We start from the raw sequence: 25,956 nt of genomic DNA, 5'->3' as shown, positions 1-25,956 counted from the left end.
CCACTGAGCCTTTATAGGCCTCACCAACGCCAGGAACTCCCGCCTCTCGGACTGCCGCCGCCTCTCGTTGCCGCTGGGCCTTTATAGGCCTCACCAACGCCATGAACTCCCGCCTCTCGGACTGCCGCCGCCTCTATCTGCCACTGAGCCTTTATAGGCCTCACCAACGCCAGGAACTCCCGCCTCTCGGACTGTCCCTCAGGACATCTATGCTATTCACCTCAACTACTCCCTATGGTAGCAAGTTACACATTCTAACCACTATCTGGTTAAGGAAGATTTTCCTGAATTCCTTGCTTAATTTATTAGTGACTATTTTATATTTATTACACCTTGTTTTGGACTCCCCAACAAGTGGAAATACATTATCTACACCTGCTCTATCAAACTCCTTCATATTTATGAAGACCTCTATTAGATCACCCCTCAGCCTTCTCTTTTATAAAGGAAAGTGCCCTAGCCTGTTCAGTATTTCCTGAATTACAGCTTCCTTCATCTAAGCCATTTATAAATATATTGAAAAGTTGAACTCTGTGGGACACCACTAATCACATCCTACCTACTGGAGTACATATCCATTATCCCTACTCACTGTCTACTACTTCCTAACCAATTCGATACCCATGTCAATAGATTGTCTCTAAATGCAGACTCTTAAGTGGAACCTTATTGAATGTCTTCTGGAAGTCCATTTAAATAAGATCCGTAGACAATTCTTTATCTATCTCCTCAAAAATTTCAACCAGGTTCATTAGACATAACTTAGCCTTTACAAATCCATGCTGGTTCTCTATGATCAGCTCATATTTGTCCAAGTGCTCAGTGATTCTCTCCTTAATAACAGATTCTAGTAACTTCCCCACAACTCTAGTAGCCTCCCTGCAACGGATGTTAGACTAATAGGCCCATAATTTCCTGGTTTCTCTCTCCTACCCTTCTAAATATGTGACATTGATAATTTTTCAATCTAAGGGGATAATTCCTGTTTTGGAAGATCAAAATGGGAGCACCTCACCTACTTCGTTAATACCCTGGGGTGGAAACCATCAGCTCTAGTGATTTATCTATCTTTACTCTTTTATTTTCTTCATTACCATTTTTTTACTTGTATTAAATCTAATAAGTTCCTCCCCTTGATTTATTTTTACTTTTCTTTGCATCTTTGGTACTTTATCCCTTCCTCTACTATGAAGACGAATGCAAAGTAAATATTTACAAGTATGCCCGTTCCTGATTTTCAATTGCAATATCACCTGCATCTGTCTTTAAGGGCCCCACATTACTCTTAGCCACCGTCTTTCTCTTAATATACTTGGATAAACCTGTTGTGCTGTCCTTGATATCCCTTTTCTTGAATTCCCTTTTTGCAGTTCTAACCACTTTCTTGGTATGTATTTGCTGTTCTTTATATCTCTCCCAGTCCACGGATTGGGAAAATTTTAAATGACAGCAAAGTATGACTAAGAAAGCAATAAAGAAAGGAAAGGTAGATTACGAAAGTAAACTTGCGCAAAACATAAAAACAGATAGTAAAAGCTTTTACCGATATATAAAAAGGAAAAGAGTGACTAAAGTAAATGTTGGTCCTTTAGAAGATGAGAAGGGAGATTTAGTAATGGGAAATGTGGAAATAGCTGAGACCTTAAACAATTATTTTGCTTCGGTCTTCACTGTGGAAGACACAAAAACCATGCCAAAAATTGCTGGTCACGGGAAGGTGGGAAGGGAGGACCTTGAGACAATCACTATCACTAGGGAGGTAGTGCTGGACAGGCTAATGGGACTCAAAGTAGGCAAGTCCCCTGGTCCTGATGAAATGCATCCCAGGGTATTAAAAGAGATGGCGGAAGTTATAGCAGATGCATTCGTTATAATCTACCAAAATTCTCTGGACTCTGGGGAGGTACCAGTGGATTGGAAAGCAGCTAATGTAACGCCTCTGTTTAAAAAAGGGGGCAGACAAAAAGCAGGTAACTATAGGCCGGTTAGTTTAACATCTGTAGTGGGGAAAATGCTTGAAGCTATCATTAAGGAAGAAATAGCGGGACATCTAGATAGGAATAGCGCAATCAAGCAGACGCAACATGGATTCATGAAGGGGAAATCATGTTTAACTAATTAACTGGAATTCTTTGAAGATATAACGAGCATGGTGGATAGAGGTGTACCGATGGATGTGGTGTATTTAGATTTCCAAAAGGCATTCGATAAGGTGCCACACAAAAGGTTACTGCAGAAGATAAAGGTACGCGGATAGAGCGGATAGAGATATTAGCATGAATAGAGAATTGGCTGGCTAACAGAAAGCAGAGAGTTGGGATAAATGGGTCCTTTTCAGGTTGGAAATTCGTGGTTAGTGGTGTGCCACAGGGATCAGTGCTGGGACCACAACTGTTTACAATATACATAGATGACCTGGAGGAGGGGACAGAGTGTAGTGTAAAAAAATTTGCAGATGACACAAAGATTGGTGGGAAAGCGGGTTGTGTAGAGGACACAGAGAGGCTGCAAAGAGATTTAGATAGGTTAAGCGAATGGGCTAAGGTTTGGCAGATGGAATACAATGTAGGAAAATGTGAGGGCATCCACTTTGGGAAAAAAACAGTAAAAGGGAATATTATTTGAATGGGGAGAAATTACAACATGCTGCGGTGCAGAGGGACCTGGGGGTCCTTGTGCATGAATCCCAAAAAGTTAGTTTGCAGGTACAGCAGGTAATCAGGAAGGCGAATGGAATGTTGGCCTTCATTGCAAAAGGGATGGAGTACAAAAGCAGGGAGGTCCTGCTGCAACTGTACAGGGTATTGGTGAGGCCGCACCTGGAGTACTGCGTGCAGTTTTGGTCACCTTACTTAAGGAAGGATATACTAGCTTTGGAGGGGGTACAGAGACGATTCACAAGGCTGATTCCGGAGATGAGGGGGTTACCTTATGATGATAGACTGAGTAGACTGGGTCTTTACTCGTTGGAGTTCAGAAGGATGAGGGGTGATCTTATAGAAACATTTAAAATAATGAAAGGGATAGACAAGATCGAGGCAGAGAGGTTGTTTCCACTAGTCGGGGAGACTAGAACTAGGGGGCACAGCCTCAAAATACGGGGGAGCCAATTTAAAACCGAGTTGAGAAGGAATTTCTTCTCCCAGAGGGTTGTGAATCTGTGGAATTCTCTGCCCAGGGAAGCAGTTGAGGCTAGCTCATTGAATGTATTCAAATCAAAGATAGATACATTTTTAACCAATAAGGTAATTAAGGGGTATGGGGAGCGGGCGGGTAAGTGGAGCTGAGTCCACAGCCAGATCAGCCATGATCTTTTTGAATGGCGGAGCAGGCTCGAGGGGCTAGATGGCCTACTCCTGTTCCTAATTCTTATGTTCTTATGTTCTTATGAATCTCTATTGTTCTTTGCCTTAATACAAGACCTTTCTTTAGTTTTAAAATATCTCCCAATTCCCTTGTTGTCCAAGTTTGTTCAATTTCACAAGTAGAACTTATGCCCTTTAGGGGTATGTACAGGTATTGTATTCTAATACATACTTCTTTGAACAATTCCCACTGTCCATCTGCAGCTTTATCTATTAATAGTGGTATATTTATCTCCCAGTCATGCCCAGCTTGTAGTCAGATCTCTGTGATGGCCACTACGTCACACCATTCAAACTGAACTTGGGCTTCTAATTCACTCGTTTTATTCCTTATGCTATGTAACGAAGTTTGAATTGAACAACAGACCCTGTCCTGCCCTGTCCTGCCTTTAACATGTTTTAACTGATCACACATCTTGTTTTTAATCACTCCTGTTGTATTTTGATCAGTGATTTTGTTATTATTCCCTATATTTTGCTCTGAACCTGAAGTATTTATATTACCTTTAACACTATTGATGACCTTGACATCGCTCTGATCCCTTTTACTTACCTGTGGGCTATTTTCAACTTTATTTGTAATACTCCGTATTCCCCCACTTTATTGGTTTAAAGTCCTTTCTACAGCCCTATTTATCATTTCAGCTAGGATACTGGTCCCACTCCGGTACAGGTGCAGCCTATCCCAAAGGTACAGCTCACATCTCATTAAATAGAACACCTTCTTCTCACGCCACTCTTTCAACCATGCAGCCAACTTCCTGAGTTGCCTGTCCCTATGCCAATTAGCACGCGATTTGGGTAGTCACCCAAAGATTATCATCTTTTTTTTAATTTAGCTCCTAACTCCTCATACTTACTCAGTGACAACTCCTCTCTGTTCTTTCGAAATCATTGGTCTTGACATGGACCACGACAACTGGATCTTCCCCCTCCATTTCCAAGTTCCCCTCCAGTTGCTTCTCGATATCCCTTATCCTGGCACCAGGTAGGCTCTCAATCATGACTGCAGAGGAAGCTATCCCTTAGATTGTCGAATCCCCTATAACTGAATCCTTTCTGTTCTCCTCTTTCATCCGGCCCCCTGCCCCACCACCCCGCCACACCCACCGAACTGCCTGCCGTTCCATGGTACCTTGGTCAGCATTGTGGTACTCCTTCCATCAGTCTTTCTCCTTATCTGTTTCAATCTCAGATTGCAGTATCCCAATACTCTCAGCAGCTGCTGGCTCTGCACTCTATGATGGGACAGTGTAGAGGGAGCTTTACTATGTATGTAACCCGTGTTGTACCTGCCCTGGGAGTGTTTGATGGGTCAGTTTAGAGGATGCCTTACTCTGTATCAAACCCATGGTGTACCTGGGAGTGTTGGATGCGACAGTGTAGACAAGCTTTACTCTTTATCTAATCTGTGCTGTACCTGATAATGTTTAATGGAACAGTGTAAAACATAAGAAATAGAATATAAGAAATAGGAGCAGGAGTATGCCATTTGGACCATCGAGGGAGCTTTGCTTTGTATCTAACCCACGCTGTCTCTGCCCTGGGAGTGCTTCATGGGACAGTGCAGAAGCTTTACTCTGTATCAATCCCGTACTGTATCTGCCATGGGAGTGTTGGAGGGGACAGTGTGGAGACAGCATTACTCTGCATTTAACCCATGCTGTACCTGCCCTAGCAGTGTGTGATGGACAGTGTAGAAGAAGCTTTACTCAGTATTGAACCCATGCTATACCCTCCCTGGGAGTGTTTGATGGAGCAGTGTAGGGGGAGTTTTAACCTGTATCTAATCGGTGTTGTACCTGGCCCAGGAGTGTTTTATGTGACAGTGTAGAGGGAGCTTTACATAAGAACATAAGAAATAGTAGCAGGAGTAGGCCATTTGGCCCCTCGAGCCTGCTCCGCCATTCAATAAGATCATGGCTGATCTGATCCTGGCCTCAACTCCACTTCCCTACCCGCTCCCCATAACCCTTGACTCCCTCATCATTCAAAAATCTGTCTAGCTCCACCTTAAATATATTCAAAGACCCAGCCTCCACAGCTCTCTGGTGTAGTGAATTCCAAAGATTCACGACCTTCTGAGAGAAGAAATTCTTCACCATTTCTGTTTTAAATGGGCGACCCCTTATTCTTAAACTATGCCCCCTAGTTCTAGATTCCCCCATGAGGGGAAACATCCTCTCTCCATCTACCCTGTCGAGCCCCCTCAGAATCTTATATGTTTCAATAAGATCACCTTTCATTCTTCTAAACAGCAAGGAGTATAGGCCCAACCTACTCAACCTTTCTTCATAAGACAACCCCTTCATCTCAGGAATCAACCTAGTGAACATTCTCTGAACTGCCTCCAAAACAATTATATCCTTCCTTAAATAAGGAGACCAAAACTGTACGCAGTATGTAGGTGTGATCTTACCAATGCGCTGTACAGTTGGAGCAGGACTTCCCTATTTTTATACTCCATTCCCCTTGCAATAAAGACCAGCAATTCATTTGCCTTCCTGATTACTAGCTGTACCTACATGCTAACTTTTTGTATTTCATGTACCAGAACCCCCAGATCGCTCTGTACTACATCATTTTGTAATCGCTCCTCATTTGAATAATAATTTGCTTTTTTATTTCTCCTACCAAAGTGGATAACCTCACATTTTCGCACATTATAGTCCATCTGCCAAATTTTTGCCCACTTACTGAGCCTATCTATATCCCTTTGTAGATTCTTTGCGAACTCCTCACAACTTGCTTTCCCACCTATCTTTGTATCATCCACAAATTTGGTTACGTTACACTCGGTCCCTTCATCCAAGTCATCAATATTAATTGTAAATAGTTGAGGCCCCAGCACTGATCCCTGTGGCACCCAACTAGTTACAGTTTGCCAATCTGAAAATGACCCACTTATCCTGACTCTCTGTTTTCTCTGAGTTAGCCAATCCCTCTATCCATGCTAATGTATTACCCCCAACCCCGTGAGCTCTTACCCTCTGCAGTAACCTTTCGTGTGGCACCTTATCTAGAAATCCAAATATACGACATCAACTGGTTCTCCTTTATCCACTCTGCTCGTTACATCCTCAAAGATCTCCAGCAAATTTTTCAAACATGATTTCCCTTTCATAAAACCATGCTGACTCTGCTTGACTGCATTTTGATTTTCTAAATGTCCTGCTACTCCTTCCTTAATAATAGACGCCAGCATTTTCCCAATGACAGATGTTCAGCTAACTGGTCTATAATCTTCTACTTTATGTCTCCCTCCTTTCTTAAATAGGGGTATTACATTTGTGGTTTTTCAGTCTGCTGGGACTTCTCCAGAATTCAGGAAATTTTGGTAGATTACCACCAATGCATCCACTATCTCTGCAGCCACTTCTTTTAAGACACCAGGACATCAGGAGACTTGTCCACCTTTAGTCCCATTAGTTTGCCTAGTACTTTATCTCTAGTGATAGTGATTGTTTTAAGTGCCCCCCCACCCCCCTCCACCTCGCAATAGCTCCTTGATTCTCAATTATTGGGATGTTTTTAGTGTCCTCTACTGTGAAGACCGATACAAAATATTTGTTCAAGGTCTCTGCCATTTCCCTGTTTCCCATTTTTAATTCTCTAGTCTCATCCTCTAAGGGACTAACGTTTACTTTAGCTCCTCCTTTACTTTTTATATATCTGTAGAAGCTCTCACTGTCTGTTTTTATATTTCTTGCTAGTTTACTCTCATATGCTATTTTCTCTGTCTTTATCATTTTTTTAGTCGTCCTTTGCTAGTTTCTAAAAAATGTCCCAATCCTCTGGCCTTCCACTGTCCTTCGCAACATTGTTTGCCTTTGTTTTCAATTTGATACCATCCTTTACTTCCTGAGTTAGCCACGGATGGTTCATCCTTCTCTTGCATCTTTATTACTCATTGGAATAAATCTTTGCTGAGATTTATGAAATATCTCCTTAAATGTTTGCCACTGCGTTTCTACCGTCTTACCCTTTAATCTATTTTCCCAGTCCACTTTAACCAACTCTGCCTTCATACCTTTGTAATTACCTTTATTTAAGTTCAGGACACTAATTTGAGACCTAGCTTTCTCACCCTCAAACTGAATTTGAAATTCTACCATGCAATGATCACTCTTCCCAAGAAGATCCGTCACTACAAGATCATTAATTAATCCAGACTCGTTACCATTACACATTACCAGATCTAAAATAGTTTGCTCCCTGGTTATTTCCACAACGTATTGTTCCAAGAAACCATCCTGAATACACACTATGAACTCTTCCTCAGGTTACAATTGGCAATTTGATTTGACCGATCAATATGAAGATTAAAATCGCCCATGATTATTCTGTACCTTTCTTACAAGCCGCCATTATTTCTTGATTTATATTCTATGCCACAGAGTGGCTAATGTTTGGGGCCCTGTAGGCCACTCCAACCAGTGACTTCTTTCCCTTATTACTTCTTATCTCCACCCAAACTGATTCTACATCTTGATCTTCTGAGCCAATATCATTCCTCACTACTGCACTGATCTCATCCTTTATTAACAGAGCTACCCCATCACCTTTTCCTTTCTGCCTATCCTTATGAAATGGCAAATAACCCTGAATATTCAGTTCCCAGCCTTAGTCACCTTGCAATCATGTCTCTGTAATGGCAATCAGATCATACCCATTTATTTCTATTTGTGCCGTCAACTCATCTTTCTTGTTACAAATGCTTTGTGCGTTCAGATATAGAGCTTTTAATTTTGTCATATGTATATACGCTCTGCCCTTCCTGTCCCACTCTGGTTATCGTTACCCCTATAGCTACCCTGCACTTTTGCCTTCTCCTTTCTCTTTGACTTTTAAAATTTCTGCTCACCGGTTCCCTCCCGAGGCCCCACTATTTAATTTAAAGCCCTATCTACAGCCCTAGTTATTCGATTCACCAGGATACTTGTCCCAGCCTGGTTCAAGTGAAGACCAATGGAACATCTCCCAATACTGGTGCCCCATGAATTGAAACCCATTCCTCCCACACCAATTTTTGAGCCACGCGTTCATCTCTCTGATCCTATTTACCCTATGAAAATTTGCTCGTGGCTCAGGTGGTAATCCAGAGATTATTACCTTTGTGGTTCTACTGTTTAATTTAGTCTCTAGCTGCTCATACTCCCTCAGCAGAACCTCTTTCTTTGTTCTACCTATGCCGTTGGTATCTATGTGGACCATGACAACTGGATCTTCCCCTCCCACTCCAAGTTCCTCTCCAGCCCAGAGGAGATATCCTTAACCCTGGCACCGGGCAGGCAACACAGCCTTCGGGTCTCGCGCTCTTGGCTGCAGAGAACAGTATCTATCCCCATAACAATACTGTCCCCTACCACTACAACATTTCTTTTTACTCCCCCACTTGAATGGCCCCATGTACCACGGTGCTGTGGTCAGTTTGCTCATCCTCCCTGTAGTCCCTGCCCTCGTCCACACAGGAAGTAAGAGCCTCAATCTGTTGGACAAGAGCAAGGGCCGAGGCTCTTCCATCACTCCATCCTGAGTCCTCATACATTACTCACTCATAGTCACACCCTCCTGTCCCTGACCACGGACCAAATTTGAATTAATTAATCCAAGGGGTGTGACTGCCTCCTGGAACACAGCGTTCAGGTAACTCTCCCCCTCCCTGAAGTGTCGCAGTGTCTGCAGCTCGGACTCCAGCTCATCAACACAGAGCCGAAGTTACTCTAGTGCTTTTAATCCCAGCTCTTAATTTAAACCATTACTCTGTATCTAACCCGTGCTGTACCTGCCCTGGGAGTGTTTGATCGGACAGTGTAGAGGGAGCTTTACTCTGTATCTAACCCGTACTGAACCTGGGAGTGTTTGATCGGACAGTGTAGAGGGAGCTTTACTCTGTATCTAACCTGTACTGAACCTGGGAGTGTTTGATGGGATGTAAGGTTTACACATTTTCACAAAAGGCACAGGAAAGGCCACAAACTAAAAATGGTTTAAAGAAACCTTTGAGACTGCTTGGGCGGGAGAAAAGGGCGCCAGCTGGGGCAGATGGTGACTCATCACTGATTAATGCAATTTCTGCGGTCAGGGGCTAGACCTGATTAAACATCGAGACAAAGGGTTTGATACAATCGTGCAGAGGAGCCCCTGGATTGATTGGCCAGAGGGGGGAAACTAATTCCCTAGGGTGACTACAAGTCTGCGAAAAACCAGTACAACAAAGGATCCCACAAGGCGTGCATGTTTGGATAACGGGGCACCAAAGATAAGGAGTTATCTTTTGCCCTGTCGACTCCATATGCAAATTGTGGCCATCCAAACCCTTCACCACAGCCATCCAAACAGATCACCACAAACATCGAGACCGATCCAGACACATTAATGGAAAAGCAGCCCAACAGGAGGTGTATTTATAAAATGGATAAATATGTACGAGCTGAGAACAGCAGCTCGGAAGGAAAAAGATCAAGAAAAACAAGAAGGAAGACTATGGTCGACAAGCAGGAGGAGAAGGAGGGAACATCGGAGAGGAACAACCAGTCAAGGAACAACGACAACATTAGCAACTGGCTGGATGGGAGATTGTATGTCTTCGGTCAATTCTCTCAGAACTCTTGTTCTGTAATTTTTAGTTGTTTTTTGTGTAATAAACTAACAGTTGAGTTTAAGCCTAAACTTTGCATTACATGGAGTCCTTCCTGTAATTCCCAAGATCTATGAATCAAAGTAGAGTGGAAATCGAACACCCTACAGGGACAATGTAGACAGAGTTTACTCTGTGTCTAATCTGTGCTTTACTTGCCCTGGGAGTATTTGATCAGACAATTTAGAGAAAGCTTTACTCTGTATCTAACCCATGCTGTACCTGCCCTGGGAGTGTTTTATGGGACAGTGTAGATGGAGCTTTACTCTTAATCAAAACTGTGGTGTATCTGATAGTGTTTGATGGGACAATGTAGAACAGAAGAAATAGAACATAAGCAATAGGAGCAGGAGTACGCCATTTGGCCCCTCAAGGGGGCTATACTCTGTATCTAAACCGTGCCTTAGCTATCCTGGGAATGTGTGATGGGACAGTGTAGAGGGAGCTTTACTCTGTATCTAACCTGTGCTGGACTTGCCCTTGGAGTTAATGATAGGACCATGTGGACGGAGTTTTACTCAGTATCTAACCTGTGCTGTAGTTGCCCTTGGAGTTTGTGATGGAACAGTGTAGAGGGAGCTTCACTCTGTATCAAACCTGTGTTGTACCTATCCTGGGAGTGTTTGATGGGACAGTGTAGAAGGAGCTTTACTCTGCATCTAACCCATGCTGTACCTGTCCTGGGAGTGTGTGATGGGACAGTGTAGAGGAAGCTTTACTCTGTATCTAACCCGTCCAAAACTGAGAGTGTATGATGTGACAGTGTAGAGGGAGCTTCACTGTGTTTCTAACTTCTGCTCTACCTGCCCTGGGAGTGTTTAATGCAACCGTGTAGAGGAAGCTTTACTCTCTATCTAACCCGTGCTCTAACCTGTGCTGGAAGTATTTGATGGGAGAGTGTAGATGGAGCTTCAATCTGTATCTAATCTGTGCTGTACCTGCCCTGGGAATGAGTGATGAAACTGTGTAGAGGGAGCTTTACTCTGTAACTAACCCGTGCTGTACCTAGGAATGTTGAATGGGATAGTGTAGACGGAGCTTTATTCTGTATCAAACCCCTGCTGTACCTTCCCTGGGAGTGTTGGAGGGAACAGTGTGGAGGGTGCATTACTCTCTATCTAACCCATGGTGTACCTGGGAGTGTTGGATGGGATGGAGTAGATGGAGCATTACTCTGTTTTATCAAATTATCTTATAACACTAAGTTAAATGCGCTATATAATTAAAAGTTGTTGTTGTATCTAACCCGTACTGTATCTACTCTGGGAGTGTTTGATGGGACAATGTAGAGGGAGATTTACTCTATATCTAACCCATGCTGCACTGCCCTGGGAGCGTGTGAAGGGACAGTGTAGAGGGAGCTTTACTCTGTATCTAAACCGTATTGTACCTTCCCCGGGAGTGATTTATGTGACAGTGTAGAGGGAGTTTTACTTTGTATCTAACCCGTGCTGTACCTGACCTGAGAGTGTGTGATGGGGTAATATAGAGGCAGCTTTACTCTGTATCTAACATTTGACTTTCCTGCCCTGGGAGTTTTTGATGGGATAGTTTAGAGGATGCTTTACTCTGTATCGAAGCTGTGGTGTACCTGGGAGTGTTGGATGCAACAGTGTAGACTGAACTTTACTCTTTATCTAATTGGTGCTGTACCTGATAGTGAGTGGGAAAAAATTTGGCAGGTGGAGTATAATGTTGGAAAGTGTGAGGTCATGCACTTTGGCAGAAAAAAAATCAAAAAGCAAGTTATTATTTAAATGGAGAAAGATTGCAAAGTGCTGCAGTACAGCGGGACCTGGAGGAACTTGTGCATGTAACACAAAAGGTTCGTATGTAGGTACAGCAAGTGATCAGGAAGGCCAATGATATCTTGGCCTTTATTGCAAAGGGGATGGAGTATAAAAGCAGGGAAGTCTTACTACAGTTATACTGGGTATTGGTGAGGCAGTTTTGGTTTCCATATTTACGAAAGGATGTACTTGCTTTAAAGGCAGTTCAGAGAAGGTTCACTAGGTTGATTCCGGAGATGAGGGGGTTGACTGATGAGGAAAGGTTGAGTTGGTTGGGCTTCTACTCATTGGAATTCAGAAGATTGAGAGGTGATCTTATCAAAACGTATAAGATTATGAGGGGGCTTGACAAGGTGGATGCAGAGAGGATGTTTCCACTGATGGGGGAGACTAGAACTAGAGGACATGATCTTAGAATAAAGGGCCGCCCATTTAAAACTGAGATGAGGAAAAATGTATTTTCTCAGAAGGTTGTGGATCTGTGGAATTCACTGCCTCAGAGAGCTGTGGAAGCTGGGATATTTAATAAATTTAAGACAGAGATAGACAATTTCTTAACCGATAAGGGAATAAAGGGTTATCGGAAATGGGCAGGAAAGTGGACCTGAATCCATGATTGGAGCAGCCAAGATCGGATTGCATGGCGGAGCAAGCTCGTAGGGCCGTATGGCCTACTCCTACTCCTATTTCTTGTGTTCTTATGTTTAATGGAATAGTGTAGAACATAAGGAATATGTTTCTATGTTTCTATAAGAAATAGAAACAAGAGTAGGCCATTTGGACCATCAAGGGAGCTTTGCTCTGTATCTAACCTGTGCTGTATCTGCCCTGGGATTTTATGCTGGGACAGTGTAGTGGGAGATTCACTCTGTATCTAACCCATGCTGTATCTGGGAGTGTTTGATGGGACAGTGTAGAGGGCACTTTACTCTGTAATTAGGAGGAGGAAAATAGAGTATAAGAGGAAGCTTGCTGGGAACATAAAAACTGACTGCAAAAGCTTTTATAGATATGTGAAGAGAAAAAGATTAGTGAAGACAAACATCGGTCCCTTGCAGTCAGAATCAGGTGAATTTATAATGGGGAACAAAGAAATGACGGACCAGTTGAACAAATGCTTTGGTTCAGTCTTCACAAAGGAAGACACAAATAACCTTCTGGAGATACTAGGGGACCGAGGGTCTAGTGAGAAGGAGGAACTGAAGCAAATCCTTATTCGGCAGGAAATTGTGTTCGGGAAATTGATGGGATTGAAGGCCGATAAATCTCCAGGGCCTGATAGTCTGCATCCCAGAATACTTAAGGAAATAGCCCTAGAAATAGTGGATGCATTTATGATCATTTTCCAACAGTCTATCGACTCTGCATCAGTTCCTATGGACTGGAGGGTAGCTAATGTAACACCTCTTTTTTAAAAAAGAGAGAGAAAATGGGTAATTATAGACCGGTTAGCCTGACATCAGTAGTGGGGAAAATGTTGGAATCAATTATTAAAGATGAAATAGCAGCGCATTTGGAAAGCAGTGATGGGATCGGTCCAAGTCAGCATGGATTTATGAAAGGGAAATCATGCTTGACAAATCTTCTGGAATTTTTTGAGGATGTAACTAGTCGAGTGGACAAGGGAGAACCAGTGTATGTGTATTTAGACTTTCAAAAGGCTTTTGACAAGGTCCCACACAAGAGATTGGTGTGCAAAATTAAAGCACAAGATATTGGGGATAATGTACTGACGTGGATAGAGAACCGGTTGGCAGACTGGAAGCAGAGAGTCGGGATAAACGGGTCCTTTTTAGAATGGCAGGCAGTGACTCGTGGAGTGCCGCAGGGCTCAGTGCTGGGACCCCAGCTCTTTACAATATACATCAATGATTTAAATGAAGGAATTGAGTGTAATATCTCTAAGTTTGCAAATGACACCAAACTGGGTGGCGTTGTGAGCTGTGATGAGAATGCTAAGAGGCCGCAGGGTGACTTGGATAGGTTAGGTGAATGGGCAAATGCATGGCAGATGCAATATAATGTGGATAAATGTGAGATTATCCTCTTTGGTGGCAAAAACACGAAGGCAGAATATTATCTGAATAGTGACAGATTAGGAAAAGGGGAGGTGCAACGAGACCTAGATGTCATGGTTCATCAGTCATTGAAAGTTGGCATGCAGGTACAGCAGGTGGTGAAGAAGGCAAATGGTATGTTGGCCTTCATAGCTAGGGGATTTGAGTATAGAAGCAGGGAGGTCTTACTGCATTTGTACAGGGCCTTGGTGAGGCCTCACCTGAAATATTGTGTTCAATTTTGGTCTCCTAATCTGAGGAAGGACATTCTTGCTATTGAGGGAGTGCAGCAAAGGTTCACCAGACTGATTCATGGGATGGCAGGACTGACACATGAGGAGAGACTGGATCGACTGAGCCTGTATTCACTGGAGTTTAGAAGGATGAGAGGGGATCTAATAGAAGCATATAAAATTCTGACGGGACTGGACTGGTTAGATGCAGGAAGGATGTTCCCGATGTTGGGGAAGTCCAGAACCAGGGGACACAGTCTAAGGATAAGGGGTAAGCCAATTAGGACCGAGATGAGGAGAAACTTCTTCACTCAGAGCATTGTTGACCTGTGGAATTCTCTACCGCAGAGAGTTGTTGATGCAAGTTCATTGGATATATTCAAGAGGGAGTTAGATATGGCCCTTACGATTAAAGGGATCAAGGGGTATGGAGAGAAAGCAGGAAAGGGGTACTGAGGTGAATGATCAGCGAAGATTTTATTGAATGGTGGTGCAGGCTCGAAGGGCCGAATGACCTACTCCTGCACCTATTTTCTATACTTCTATGTTTCTATGTTTCTATGTATCTAATCTGTGCTTTATCTGCACTGGGAGTGTCTGATGGGACAGTGTAGAGGGAGCATCACTGGTATCTAACCAGTGCTGTACCTGGCAGTGTAGAGGATGCTTTACTCCGTATCTATCCCATGCTTTACGCGCCTTGGGAATGTTTTATGTGACAGTGTAGAGGGAGTTTTTCTCTGTATCTAACCTGTGCTATAGCTGCCCTGGGAGTGTTTGATAAGAACAGAATAGGAGCAGGAGTAGGTAATTTGAACCCTCAAGCCTGCTCAGCCATTTAATAAAATCATGACTGATCTGATCATGGACTCAGCTCCACTTCCCCGCCCTCTCCCCATAACACTTGACTCCCTTATCGTTCAAAAATCTGTCTATCTCCACCTTAAATATATTCAATGACCCAGCCTCCACAGCTCTTTGGGGTAGAGAATGCCAAAGATTTACAACCATCTGAGAGAAGAAATTCCTCCTCATCTCCGTTTTAAATGGGCGACCCCTTACTCTGAGACTATTCCCCTTAGTTCTAGATTCCCCACGAGGGGAACCATCCTCTCTGCATCTACCCTGTCAAGTCCCCTCAGAATCTTATATGTTTCAATAACATCACCTAAACTCCAATGAGTATAGGCCCAACCTGCTCAACCTTACTTCGTAAGGCTACAACTTCATCTCAGGAATTAATTTTGTGAATCTTCTCTGAACTGCCTCCATGCCAGTATATCCCTCCTTAAATAAGGAGACCAAAACTGTACGCAGTACTCCAGGTGTGATCTCATCAACGCCCTATACAGTTGTAGCAAGACTTCCCTATTGTTGTACTCCATCCCCCTTGCAATAAATGTTAACATTCCATTTGCTTTACTAATTACTTGCTGTATCTGCATGCTAACCTTTTGTTTTTCATGTACAAGGACCCCCAGGGTCCTCTGTACCACAGCATTTTGTAGTCTCTCTCCATCTAAGTAATAATGTGATTTTTAATTTTTCCTTCCAAAGTGGATAACCTCAAATTTTCCCACAATATACGCCAAATACCAAATGTTTGCCCACTCACTTAACCTATCTATATCCCTTTGCAGATTCTTTATATCCTTTTTAAACTTGCTTGCCCACCTATCTTTTTATCATCAGCAAACTTGGCTACACTACACTGAGTCATTAATGTAGATTGTAAATATTTGAGGCCCCAGCACTGATCCCTGTGGAATCCCACAAGTTACAGTTTGCCAACCTGAAAATGATCCATTTATCCTGACTCTCTGCTTTCTGTTAGTTAGCCAACGATGGGACAGTGTAGAAAGTGCATTACTCTGTATCTAACCCATGCTGTACCCACTCTGGGAGTGTATGATAGGACAGTGTAGTTGGAACTTTACTCTGTATTTAACAAATACTGTACCTGCCCTGGGAATGTTTGATGGGACAGTGCAGAGGGAGCTTTAGTTTGTATCTAACCCGTGCTGTACCTGCCCTGGGTGTGTTGATGGGGCAGTGTAGAGTGAGCTTTACTCTGTATCTAACCCATGCTGTACCTGCCCTGGGAGTGTTTACGGGACTGTTACTCTGTATCTAAACTGTGCTGTACATGCCCTGGGAGTGTTGGATGGGACAGTGTAGAAAGAACTTTACTCTGTATCTAACCTGTGCTGTACATGCCCTGGGAGTGTTGGATGGGACAGTGTAGAAAGAACTTTACTCTGTATCTAACCTGTGCTGTACATGCCCTGGGAGTGTTTAATGGGACAGTATAGCTGGAGCTTTACTCTGCATCTAACCTGTGCTGTACCTGCCCTGGTAGTGTTTGATGGGACAGTGTAGGGGAAGCGTTACTCTGTATCTAACCCATGCTGTACCTGCAGCAAATGGGAACACTTGAATGGACAGTGGCTGCTTGAAATGAAAAGAACTCCATTCCTAGTGCTGTTGGATTACACAAAAGGCATTAGAAGCAGAATTGGCCCGAAATTGGTGGAAGCTAAGTTCCGCCCAAGTACCGCCCAAAGGACCGCTGAGATCCTGATGGTACTTTGAGTGGAAGTTTCATGGAAAAATCTTGGAAAGACTGCCTGGTGGCAAAAAGGCGCTGAATCTGGGTGGCAGCAGGTGGTAGCTCCCATTCTCAGTGGCAAATGCAGTCCTCTGCAAAGTCCTCAGGAGAGGGGAACTGATGAAATTAAATATTTTCAAAAAATAAAAAAAAAACACTAGAAATCCTTCAGGGGACCTCATCCACCTGCATCCCTGAAAAACAAATAAAGAAAAGAAGTGGACTAACCTTTTTTTGCAGGTCTTCATACTTACCGTTGAGGTTAGACCTGCCTCCACGCGGCGGTCTTTTCCCCTGCTAGAGCGGAGGACCACCCGGACCAAACTGGCAGCTCGGCGGGCAGGAGGACTCTTACGTGCATTGCACGCCGGCGCATGCCAGTGGACATCAGCAGGCGGTCCCCAGCGGTCTTCTCTCCCCACCGGCGGGAAGCCTCCACCAAACTCACTCGGCAGCCCCAATGTGTTTTGTCTGCTCACACTCTACCTGTTCCTCGTAGATTACTTTGGCTGAACTCTGCCCAGTCTTGTAAAAACTGGGGCTTCTTTTGATGGTGTTTAGCATGTCGTTGCTGTACACGGTTTTGCATTGATCATAATTCTCTGCTTGAAGTGGATGAATCCGGTTGATATTTTGCTCCTCAGAGGAACCCATGCCTCTAACCTTTGTTGTCCTCTCACTCATCGTCAGCTGCCCATCCTGTGGGAAAAAGTAAGAGTTGGATCAGTTGACAAAAAACTTGAGTTGAAGGGATGAGGCATTTGGCACAGGGGACGGGAAATGTAGAGAAGGATAGGAGAGAAGATGAGATCAGCGGACATCAAGTTTTTTTTAAGTCTGCAGATTGTAGGAAGGAGGAGTGAGGCAAATGAGGAATTCCACAGTTTTCAAGTCCTGAGATATAATGAGTTCAATACAGTGAGGACGTAGGGAGGAGAATGAGTGTTGGAGTGGAGTATGAGTAGCTTAGGAGGGACAATAGAAAGTTCAGAGGCGCTGTGACCATATAAAGATGGATGTAATAGAGACAAGAAAGCTTGCAATGGAGAGGCAGAGCTTGGAGGCTAGAGGTGAGCGTGGAGTCACCTGTCAGCTAGTCAGCTTTCTCGTGCACTCTGTCCAGGTGTGTGACAGATGTTAGCTGAGAGTAACTATCACGGGAAGTGAAAAGGTGAATATTTATTTGTGGTGAGAAGGCTCCAAAGAAATGTTTCCTGTGCATATGGAGCAGATCCTATGGGGCATCCTTAACTTAACCCACCCATCGGGAAACTGACGGGATTGGATGGAACACTGGTTTTGCATCCCGCCCGATGTTACTGTCTATTGAAGTCAGCAGAGAGTTATATTGGGCGGAGCGTTAAAGTGGCGTTCCACTTGATCAGGTGGGATTCCCAGTTAGCCGAGTTAGGTTAACGTTACTGCCATTAGTCTCCTTGGCTGGATGTCGCCTTCATTTTGAATAAGAGATTAGTGACAAATCTGCTTTACACTCAGGAACTTGACCCCCCACCCCCTTCCCCTGCACCCCCTCCATGCCTTTTTCTTTTGATGTAAAGATTCTGGAGTTGCTCAGACACTTTGCAATGATATCCTACAGTAGGTCATGCTGAGATAAGCTCACCACTCCCTTGCTATCACCGCTGAACCGTGCTCAAAAAGAAACTGGTGTTACTGTAGCTTTGTCACCAACCTACATTCCCTCTGGATTCAGCTCCCTGCTTGGAGTGCAGCATCGATGAATTTATCCTTATAATCAAGTCATCTGGAGCACTGCATTCAGTTCTGGGCACTGCATCTCAGGAAGGATATATTGGCCCTGGGGGGGGTGCAGCACAGATACACCAGAATTATACTGGGGCTAAAAGGATTAAATTATGAGGACAGTTGCATAGACTAGGCTCATATTCCCTTCAATATAGAAGATTAAGGGTGATCAAATTGAGATGTTTAAGATGATTGAAGGATTCGATAGGGTAGAGAGAAAGAAACTATTTCCTCGGGTGAGGGAGTCCAGAACATAACATAAGAACATAAGAATTAGGAACAGGAGGAGGCCATCTAGCCCCTCGAGCCTGCTCCGCCATTCAATAAGATCATGGCTGATCTGGCCGTGGACTCAGCTCCACTTACCCGCCCGCTCCCCATAACCCTTAATTCCCTTATTGATTAAAAATCTATCTATCTGTGATTTGAATACATTCAATGAGCTAGCCTCAACTGCTTCCTTGGGCAGTGAATTCCACAGATTCACAACCCTCTGGGAGAAAAAATTCCTTCTCAACTCGGTTTTAAATTGGCTCCCCCGTATTTTGAGGCTGTGCCCCCTAGTTCTAGTCTCCCCGACCAGTGGAAACAACCTTTCTGCCTCTATCTTGTCTATCCCTTTCATTATTTTAAATGTTTCTATAAGATCACCCCTCATCCTTCTGAACTCCAATGAGTAAAGACCCAGTCTACTCAATCTATCATCATAAGGTAACCCCCTCATCTCCGGAATCAGCCTAGTGAATCGTCTCTGTACCCCCTCCAAGGCTAGTATATTCTTCCTTAAGTAAGGTGACCAAAACTGCACGCAGTACTCCAGGTGCGGCCTCAGCAATACCCTGTACTGTTACAGCAGGACCTCCTTGCTTTTGTACTCCATCCCTCTCACAATGAAGGCCAACATTCCATTCGCCTTCCTGATTACCTGCTGTACCTGCAAACTAACTTTTTGGGATTCATGCACAAGGACCCCCAGGTCCCTCTGCACCGCAGCATGTTGTAATTTCTCCCCATTCAAATAATATTCCCTTTTACTGTTTTTTTTTCCAAGGTGGATGACCTCACATTTTCCGACATTGTATTCCATCTGCCAAACCTTAGCCCATTCGCTTAACCTATCCAAATCTCTTTGCAGCCTCTCTGTGTCCTCTACACACCCCGCTTCCCCACTAATCTTTGTGTCATCTGCAAATTTTGTTACACTACACTCTGTCCCCTCTTCCAGGTCATCTATGTATATTGTAAACAGTTGTGGTCCCAGCACCGATCCCTGTGGCACACCACTAACCACCGATTTCCAACCCGAAAAGGACCCATTTATCCCGACTCTCTACTTTCTGTTAGCCAGCCAATTCTAGATCCATGCTAATACATTTCCTCTGACTCTGCGTACCTTTATCTTTTGCAGTAACCTTTTGTGTGGCACCTTATCGAATGCCTTTTGGAAATCTAAATACACCACATCCATCGGTACACCCCTATCCACCATGCTCGTTATATCCTCAAAAATCTTAAAATGAAGGGGTGATATCAGGAAGCACTTCTTCACACAAAGGATAGTGGAAATCTGGCAACTCTCTGCCCTAAAAGGCTGTTAAGGCTGGGGGTCAATTAAAAATATCAAAACTGAGATGTATAGATTTTTGTTGAGCAATATGGAATCAAGGCGGATAAATGGAGTTAAGATACAGATCAGCAAAGAATTGAATAGCAGAACAGACTTGCGGGGCTGAATGGCCTGCTCCTGTTCATATATTACATGAATTCCCTGTCCTATGTGTTCACTATTTCATCTGTTTTTCCTTGCTACTAACAGCCTCTGTCCAGTGGATTAACCTCTGCAGTTCTAGAAATACATCAGAACCACCAAAAAGGAAAATGAATAGGAAGCTCACCGGCAGAACGCCCTTCACCAGGATCCGCCTTTACTGCAGGTGACAGCACATGTCTCAGCGGCTAGTCAAACTTACCAAGAAAAGCTAGGGATCCCAGCTGTCGTTTCCTTCGATTTGAAAATCCTTATCTCGGTTGATTGGGGCTTCACTTTCTGTGACGCCCTGACTTTGCTTCACTTCACTAACTAGTCCGCATGCTGTGGAGACATTGCGAGGGAGGGGAATTGACAAAAATGCTTGAATTATTTGAGAGAAGCCACAAATGAAAAGCTGGCAGTTCTGTGGCAATGCATGGTGTCCTCGCCATATATTCTGTTGGTGGAATGGTCTCACCTGGGAGAGTGCCTCGGTTGCTTGGTTACCTGAATCAGGGAGGGGAATTGGAGGAAAGGAAATACTGAAGCTTCTGAAGGTATAATTAGACTTTGTTGAAACACATCTACCCCCTGCGCTTGTACAACATTAACATTAACCCATGATTAGCTTCATTGTTGGGTCAGAATATTATCCTGGCCATTTCCTCCACACACCTCATTCTGGCGCTAGTTTCTCGGAGTCGGGATTACATAGGATTACATAGGATACATGACACAGAAACAGGCCATTCGGCCCAATCAGTTTATGCTCCACATGACCTTCCTCCCATCCTTCCTCATCTAAATCTATCAGCATAACCTTAACCCGCTCTTTCACAAGGGTCCCCAGCCCACCAACTTCAATTTAAAATTCCCATCCTGTTTTCAAATCCCTACAAGTCCTCACCTCTCCCTATCTCTATAACTTCCTCCAGCCTTACAATCCTCTGAGATCTCTGCAATTTTCCAATTCTGGCCTCTTGCGCATCCCCGATTTTCATCGCTCCACCATTAACGGCCGTGCCTTTAGCTGCCGAGGCCCTAAACTCTGGAATTCCTTCCCTAAATCTCTCGACCTCTCTACCTCTCTCTCCTCCTTTAATATACTCCTTAACACCTAACCCTCTGACCAAGCTTTTGGTCACCTGTCCTCATTTTTCCTTCTTAACTCAGTGTCAGTCTTTGTCTGATTAGACACCTATGATGTGAGGTTTTACTATGTTACATAGGGGCCAAAATTCAGTACAGCCAGAAAGCTGGTGGTGTTAAGGCCTTTTTCCACGATTAGCGCCACAAAATTTGCGGCAGCCATTGGATCCAAATTCAGCTTTTTGACCAGAAAAAAGTGTTCCAATCTTATTGGCCCTGCAAAGCTGAAATTTGCAGTCTTAATTGGGGCATTAATCCCATGGGAAATTCATCCGTAGGGTGATGTGGCAGCTGCCATTGCACCTTTTCTCTCTCTCTCTTTCTCTCTCTCTCTCTCTCGCCTTCTCTCTCTCTCTCTCTGTCTCTCTCTCCTTCTCTCTCTCCTTCTCTCTCCTACCTTCTCTCTCTCTCTCTTTCTCTCTTGCCTGCTCTCTCTCGCCTTCTCTCTCTCTCTCTCTCGCCTTCTGTCTCTCGCCTTCTCTCTCGGTCTATCTCTCTTTGTCTCTCTCTCTCTTTCACTCGCCTTCTCTCTCTCGTCTTCTCTCTCTCTCTCTCTCTCTCTCGCCTTCTCTCTCTTACCTTCTCTGTCTTATTCTCTCTCTCTCTCACTCTCGCTTTCTCTCTCTCTCTCTCTCGTCTTCTCTCTCTCGCATTCTCCCTATCACTCTCTCTCTCGTCTCTCGCCTTCTCTCTCTCGGCGTCTCTCTCTCTCTCTCGCCTTCTCTCTCTCTCTCTCGCCTTCTCTCTCTTGCCTTCTCTCTCTCGCCTTCTCTCTCTCGCCTTCTCTCTCTCGCCTTGTCTCTCTCTCTCTAGCCTTCTCTCTCTCTCTCTCTCTTTCTCTCTCCTCTCTCTCACCATCTCTCTCTCGTCTTCTCCCTATCACTCTCTCTCTCACTCTCACTCTCACCTTCTCTTCCTTTCTCATTCTCTCTCGCCTTCTCACTCTCGCCTTCTCTCTCTCGCCTTCTCTCTCTCGCCCTCTCTCTCTATCTCTCTCTCTCGACTTCTCTCTCTCTCTCTCTCTCTCTCTCTCTCCTTCTCACTCTCGCCTTCTCTATCTCTCTCTCTCTCTCTCTTTCCTACTCTCTCTCGCCTTCTCTCTATCTCATCTTCTCTCTCTCGCCTTTTCTCCATCTCTCTCTCGCCTTCTCTCTATCTCTCCATCGCCTTCTCTCTCTCTCATTTTCTCCCGCCTTTCTCTCTCTCTCTTGCCTTTTCTCTCTCTCGCCTTCTCTCTCTCACTTTCCAACATTATACTCCATCTGCCAAATTTTTGCCCACTCACTTCGCCTGTTTATGTCCTTTTGCAGATTTTTTTGTCCTCCTCATACATTGCTTTTCCTCCCATCTTTGTATCGTCAGCAAACTTGGCTACGTTACACTCAGTCCCTTCTTCCAAGTCGGTAATATAGATTGTAAATAGTTGGGGTCCCAGCACTGATCTCTGCGGCACTCCACTAGTTACTGGTTGCCAACCAGAGAATGAATCATTTATCCCGACTCTCTGTTCTCTGTTAGTTAGCCAATCCTCTATCCATGCTAATATATTACCCCCAACCCCATGAACTTTTATCTTGTGCAGTAATTTTTTATGTGACACCTTGTCAAATGCCTTCTGGAAGTCCAAATACACTACATCCACTGGTTCCCCTTTATCCACGCTGTTCGTTACATCCTCAAAGAACTCCAGCAAATTTGTCACACATGGCTTCCCCTTCATAAATCCATGCTGTCTGCCTGACCGAATTTTGCTTTTCCAAATGTCCTGCTACTGCTTCTTTAATAATGGACTCCAACATTTTCCCAAACACAGATGTTAGGCTAACTGTTTCCTGCTTTTTGTCTGCCTCCTTTTTTAAATAGGGGCGTTACATTTGCAGTTTTCTAACCTGCTCGAGGTGCTAAGAACCCTCCCGGATGCTCTTCCTCCACTTTGGGCGGTCTTGGGCCAGAGATTCCCAGGTGCCGGTGGGGGTGTTGCTCTTTATCAAGGAGGCTTTGAGGGTTTCCTGAAGCATTTCCTCTGTCTACCTGGGGCTCCCTTGCCATGTCGAGGCTCCGAGAAGAGCGCTTGCTTTGGCAGTTTCGTATCAGGCATGTGAACGATGTGGCCTGCCCAGCGGAGCTAATCAAGCTTGGTCAGTGCTTCAGTGCTGGGGATGTTGGCCCGGGCGAGAACACTGACATTGGTGCATCTGTCCTCCCAATGGATTTGTAGGATCTTGCAGAGGCAGCATTGGTGGTACTTTTCCAGTGCTTTGAGGTGTTCGCTGTATATAGTCCATGTCTCCACGCCATACAGGAGGGCAGGTATCACTACTGCTCTGTAGACCATAAGCTTGGTGCCAGATTTGAGGTCCTAGTCTTCAAACACTTTATTCCTCAGGCGACCGAAGGCTGCACTGGCACAATGGAGGTGGCATTGGACCTCATCATCGATTCCTTCCTTGCTGACAGTAGGCTCCCGAGGTATGGAAAATGATCCATGTTGTCTAAGGCCTCACCATAGATTTTGATAACTGGGCGGCAGTGCTGTGTGGTGGGGTCAGGTTGGTAGAGGACCTTTGTCTTACGGATGTTTAGTGTAAGGTCTATGATTTCATACGCCTCGGTGAAGGTGTTGACGATGCCTTGAAGTTTGGTCTCCGAGTGTGTGCAGATGCAACTGTTGTCTGCTTACTGTAGTTCGATGATAGAGGATGGGACGACCTTGGATCTAGCCTGGAGGTGGCGGAGGTGGAACAGATTCCCATTTGTTATCGCACGGAATGCTGAGCTGGGGCGACATTTCCAGTCTGAGCCCCTGAATTGAGATTTCCGTTTTCTCTCTGTGAATCTCGAGATCTCTATTTTTCTCTCTCTCTTTCTAGTTTTTTTCGCCCTTTTCTCTTTCTGTAGTCCTATTTCTCGCTCTCCCAATCAAATTTTCTCTTTCTGTTTCTCATTCCCTTTCCTCACTTTTGCTCCCTTCTCTTTCTCTCTCACTCACCCTCTCTCTTTCTCTTTCCCTCTCCCTCTCTCTTTCCCTCTCCCTCTCTAATATGTCCTCACTATACAGTACAAATGCACACGATTTATTTTGTCAGCACTGAAGTGGAGAAGATGGGCGGAGCTTCCCCTTTTATACCTGAAAGTCCAGGTTAGGAGTTTCTCCCACAAGTTCATCACCTAGTGGTCAGTGTTCTCACAACTTAGGTCAGTTTATACATGGGTTACAATGACAGTAGAATACATGACACTCTCTCCCTCCCTCTCTCACTCTCTCTCTTTCTCCCTTGCTCTCACCCTTTCTCTTGCCCTCTCCCTTCCTCTCTCCCTCCCTCTCTCTCTCACCCCACCCTCTCTCCCTGTCTCTCTCCTTCCCCTTGAGAGCGGATTCTGTGCTGAACTCCTCCGGTCCATTGAAGAGGGTCCTGGACTTGTTGCTGAGCAATACGGAGCTGGCTCCAGGATCTCGCCCCGTCCGGAGCTCACTGATCTCCCTCAGATGATCTCTTACTGGACTTCTCTGCTGCCGACTCAGCTGCTGTCGTGGAGCTAAACCAGCTCCGAGATCTCTGCCACTCAGCACTGGCCGTAAAAGCTGGCGGGGTGAAAATGGGTCCGGGGTCGGAGCGGCAGCAGTGCACACTTTAAGTGGGTCACTACCGCCGCAAGCCCCACACCGCCACGAGAGTCGGCGGTGGCCCACATCGCTGCAAGACCTCCCGGGCCAAATCTATGTCAGGGCAACCAGTTGAGCCCAAAGCAGTGACCATTCAATTTTGACGAAAGGCCGCCACAAACGGGGGCAGTATCGGTCCTTCCCGGGACCAGGAATTTCAGGCCCATAGAATTATATAGAAAATACAGCACAGAAACAGGCCATTGGGCCCAACCAATCCAGGTCGGCGGTTTATGCTCCACTCAAACCTCCTTCCATCCTTCCTCATCTAACTCTATCAGCATAACCCTCTATTCCCTTCTCCCTCATATGTTGATCTAGCCTCCCCTTAAATGCATCTATACTATTTGCTGCAACCACTCCCTGTGGTAGCGCTTTCCACATTCTCATCACTCTCTGGGTAAAGAAGTTCCATCTGAATTCCTAATTTGATTTTTTGGTCACTATCTTATAATGATGGCCTCCAGTTATGCTCTTCCCCACAAGAAGAAACACCATCCTAGAAATTGGATAAGGCCCGAAAATGGGTGCAGGTAATGCAATGCATGACTACTCCACACAAACTTCACACTGCCTGCAATGTGAACCAAGGAACAGTGCAAGATGTTGTTGTTGTACTCATTCCTCTGTGAGTGGGGGTGTGGGGGGGGCGGGGGGGGTTGGACCCCAATCTGAACACTAGTCATCATCATCATCATAGGCGGTCCCTCGAATGAGGATGACTTGCTTCCACGCGTTCACAGGTGTTTCGATGAAGGACCCGATGGTCCAGTCCTGAACTCCAATTGAGGGGGTGGAAGATGCCTGTGCATGAATTTTTTTTACGTGTGGTGACCGTTGCACACCAGCCACCACATGGACTTGACAGAGCTCGGCCTTTATCCAGTGGCAAGGATAAACCAGGATGACTGGAGACCTGCTCTGCTGCACGGA

At 44.7% G+C, this 25,956-nt stretch overlaps 1 protein-coding gene across 1 annotated transcript in view; it reads right to left on the bottom strand.

Moving 5' to 3' along the window:
• The window catches only part of trpm2 (transient receptor potential cation channel, subfamily M, member 2), a 410,019-nt gene that overhangs the window by 335,134 nt on the left and 48,929 nt on the right, over positions 1-25,956 (bottom strand). The window contains exon 2 of the mRNA XM_070876247.1: positions 17,180-17,392. Within this exon, the coding sequence (XP_070732348.1) occupies positions 17,180-17,377 (198 nt within the window). The 5' untranslated portion in view covers positions 17,378-17,392. The remainder of the gene's footprint in view (positions 1-17,179; positions 17,393-25,956) is intronic.

The sequence above is a fragment of the Pristiophorus japonicus genome, chromosome 3 (genome assembly GCF_044704955.1).
Source record: "Pristiophorus japonicus isolate sPriJap1 chromosome 3, sPriJap1.hap1, whole genome shotgun sequence".
Lineage (NCBI taxonomy): Eukaryota > Metazoa > Chordata > Chondrichthyes > Pristiophoridae > Pristiophorus > Pristiophorus japonicus.
The sequence above is the reverse complement of the archived record's forward strand: the minus strand, read 5'-3'. Positions and strand labels throughout refer to the sequence as shown.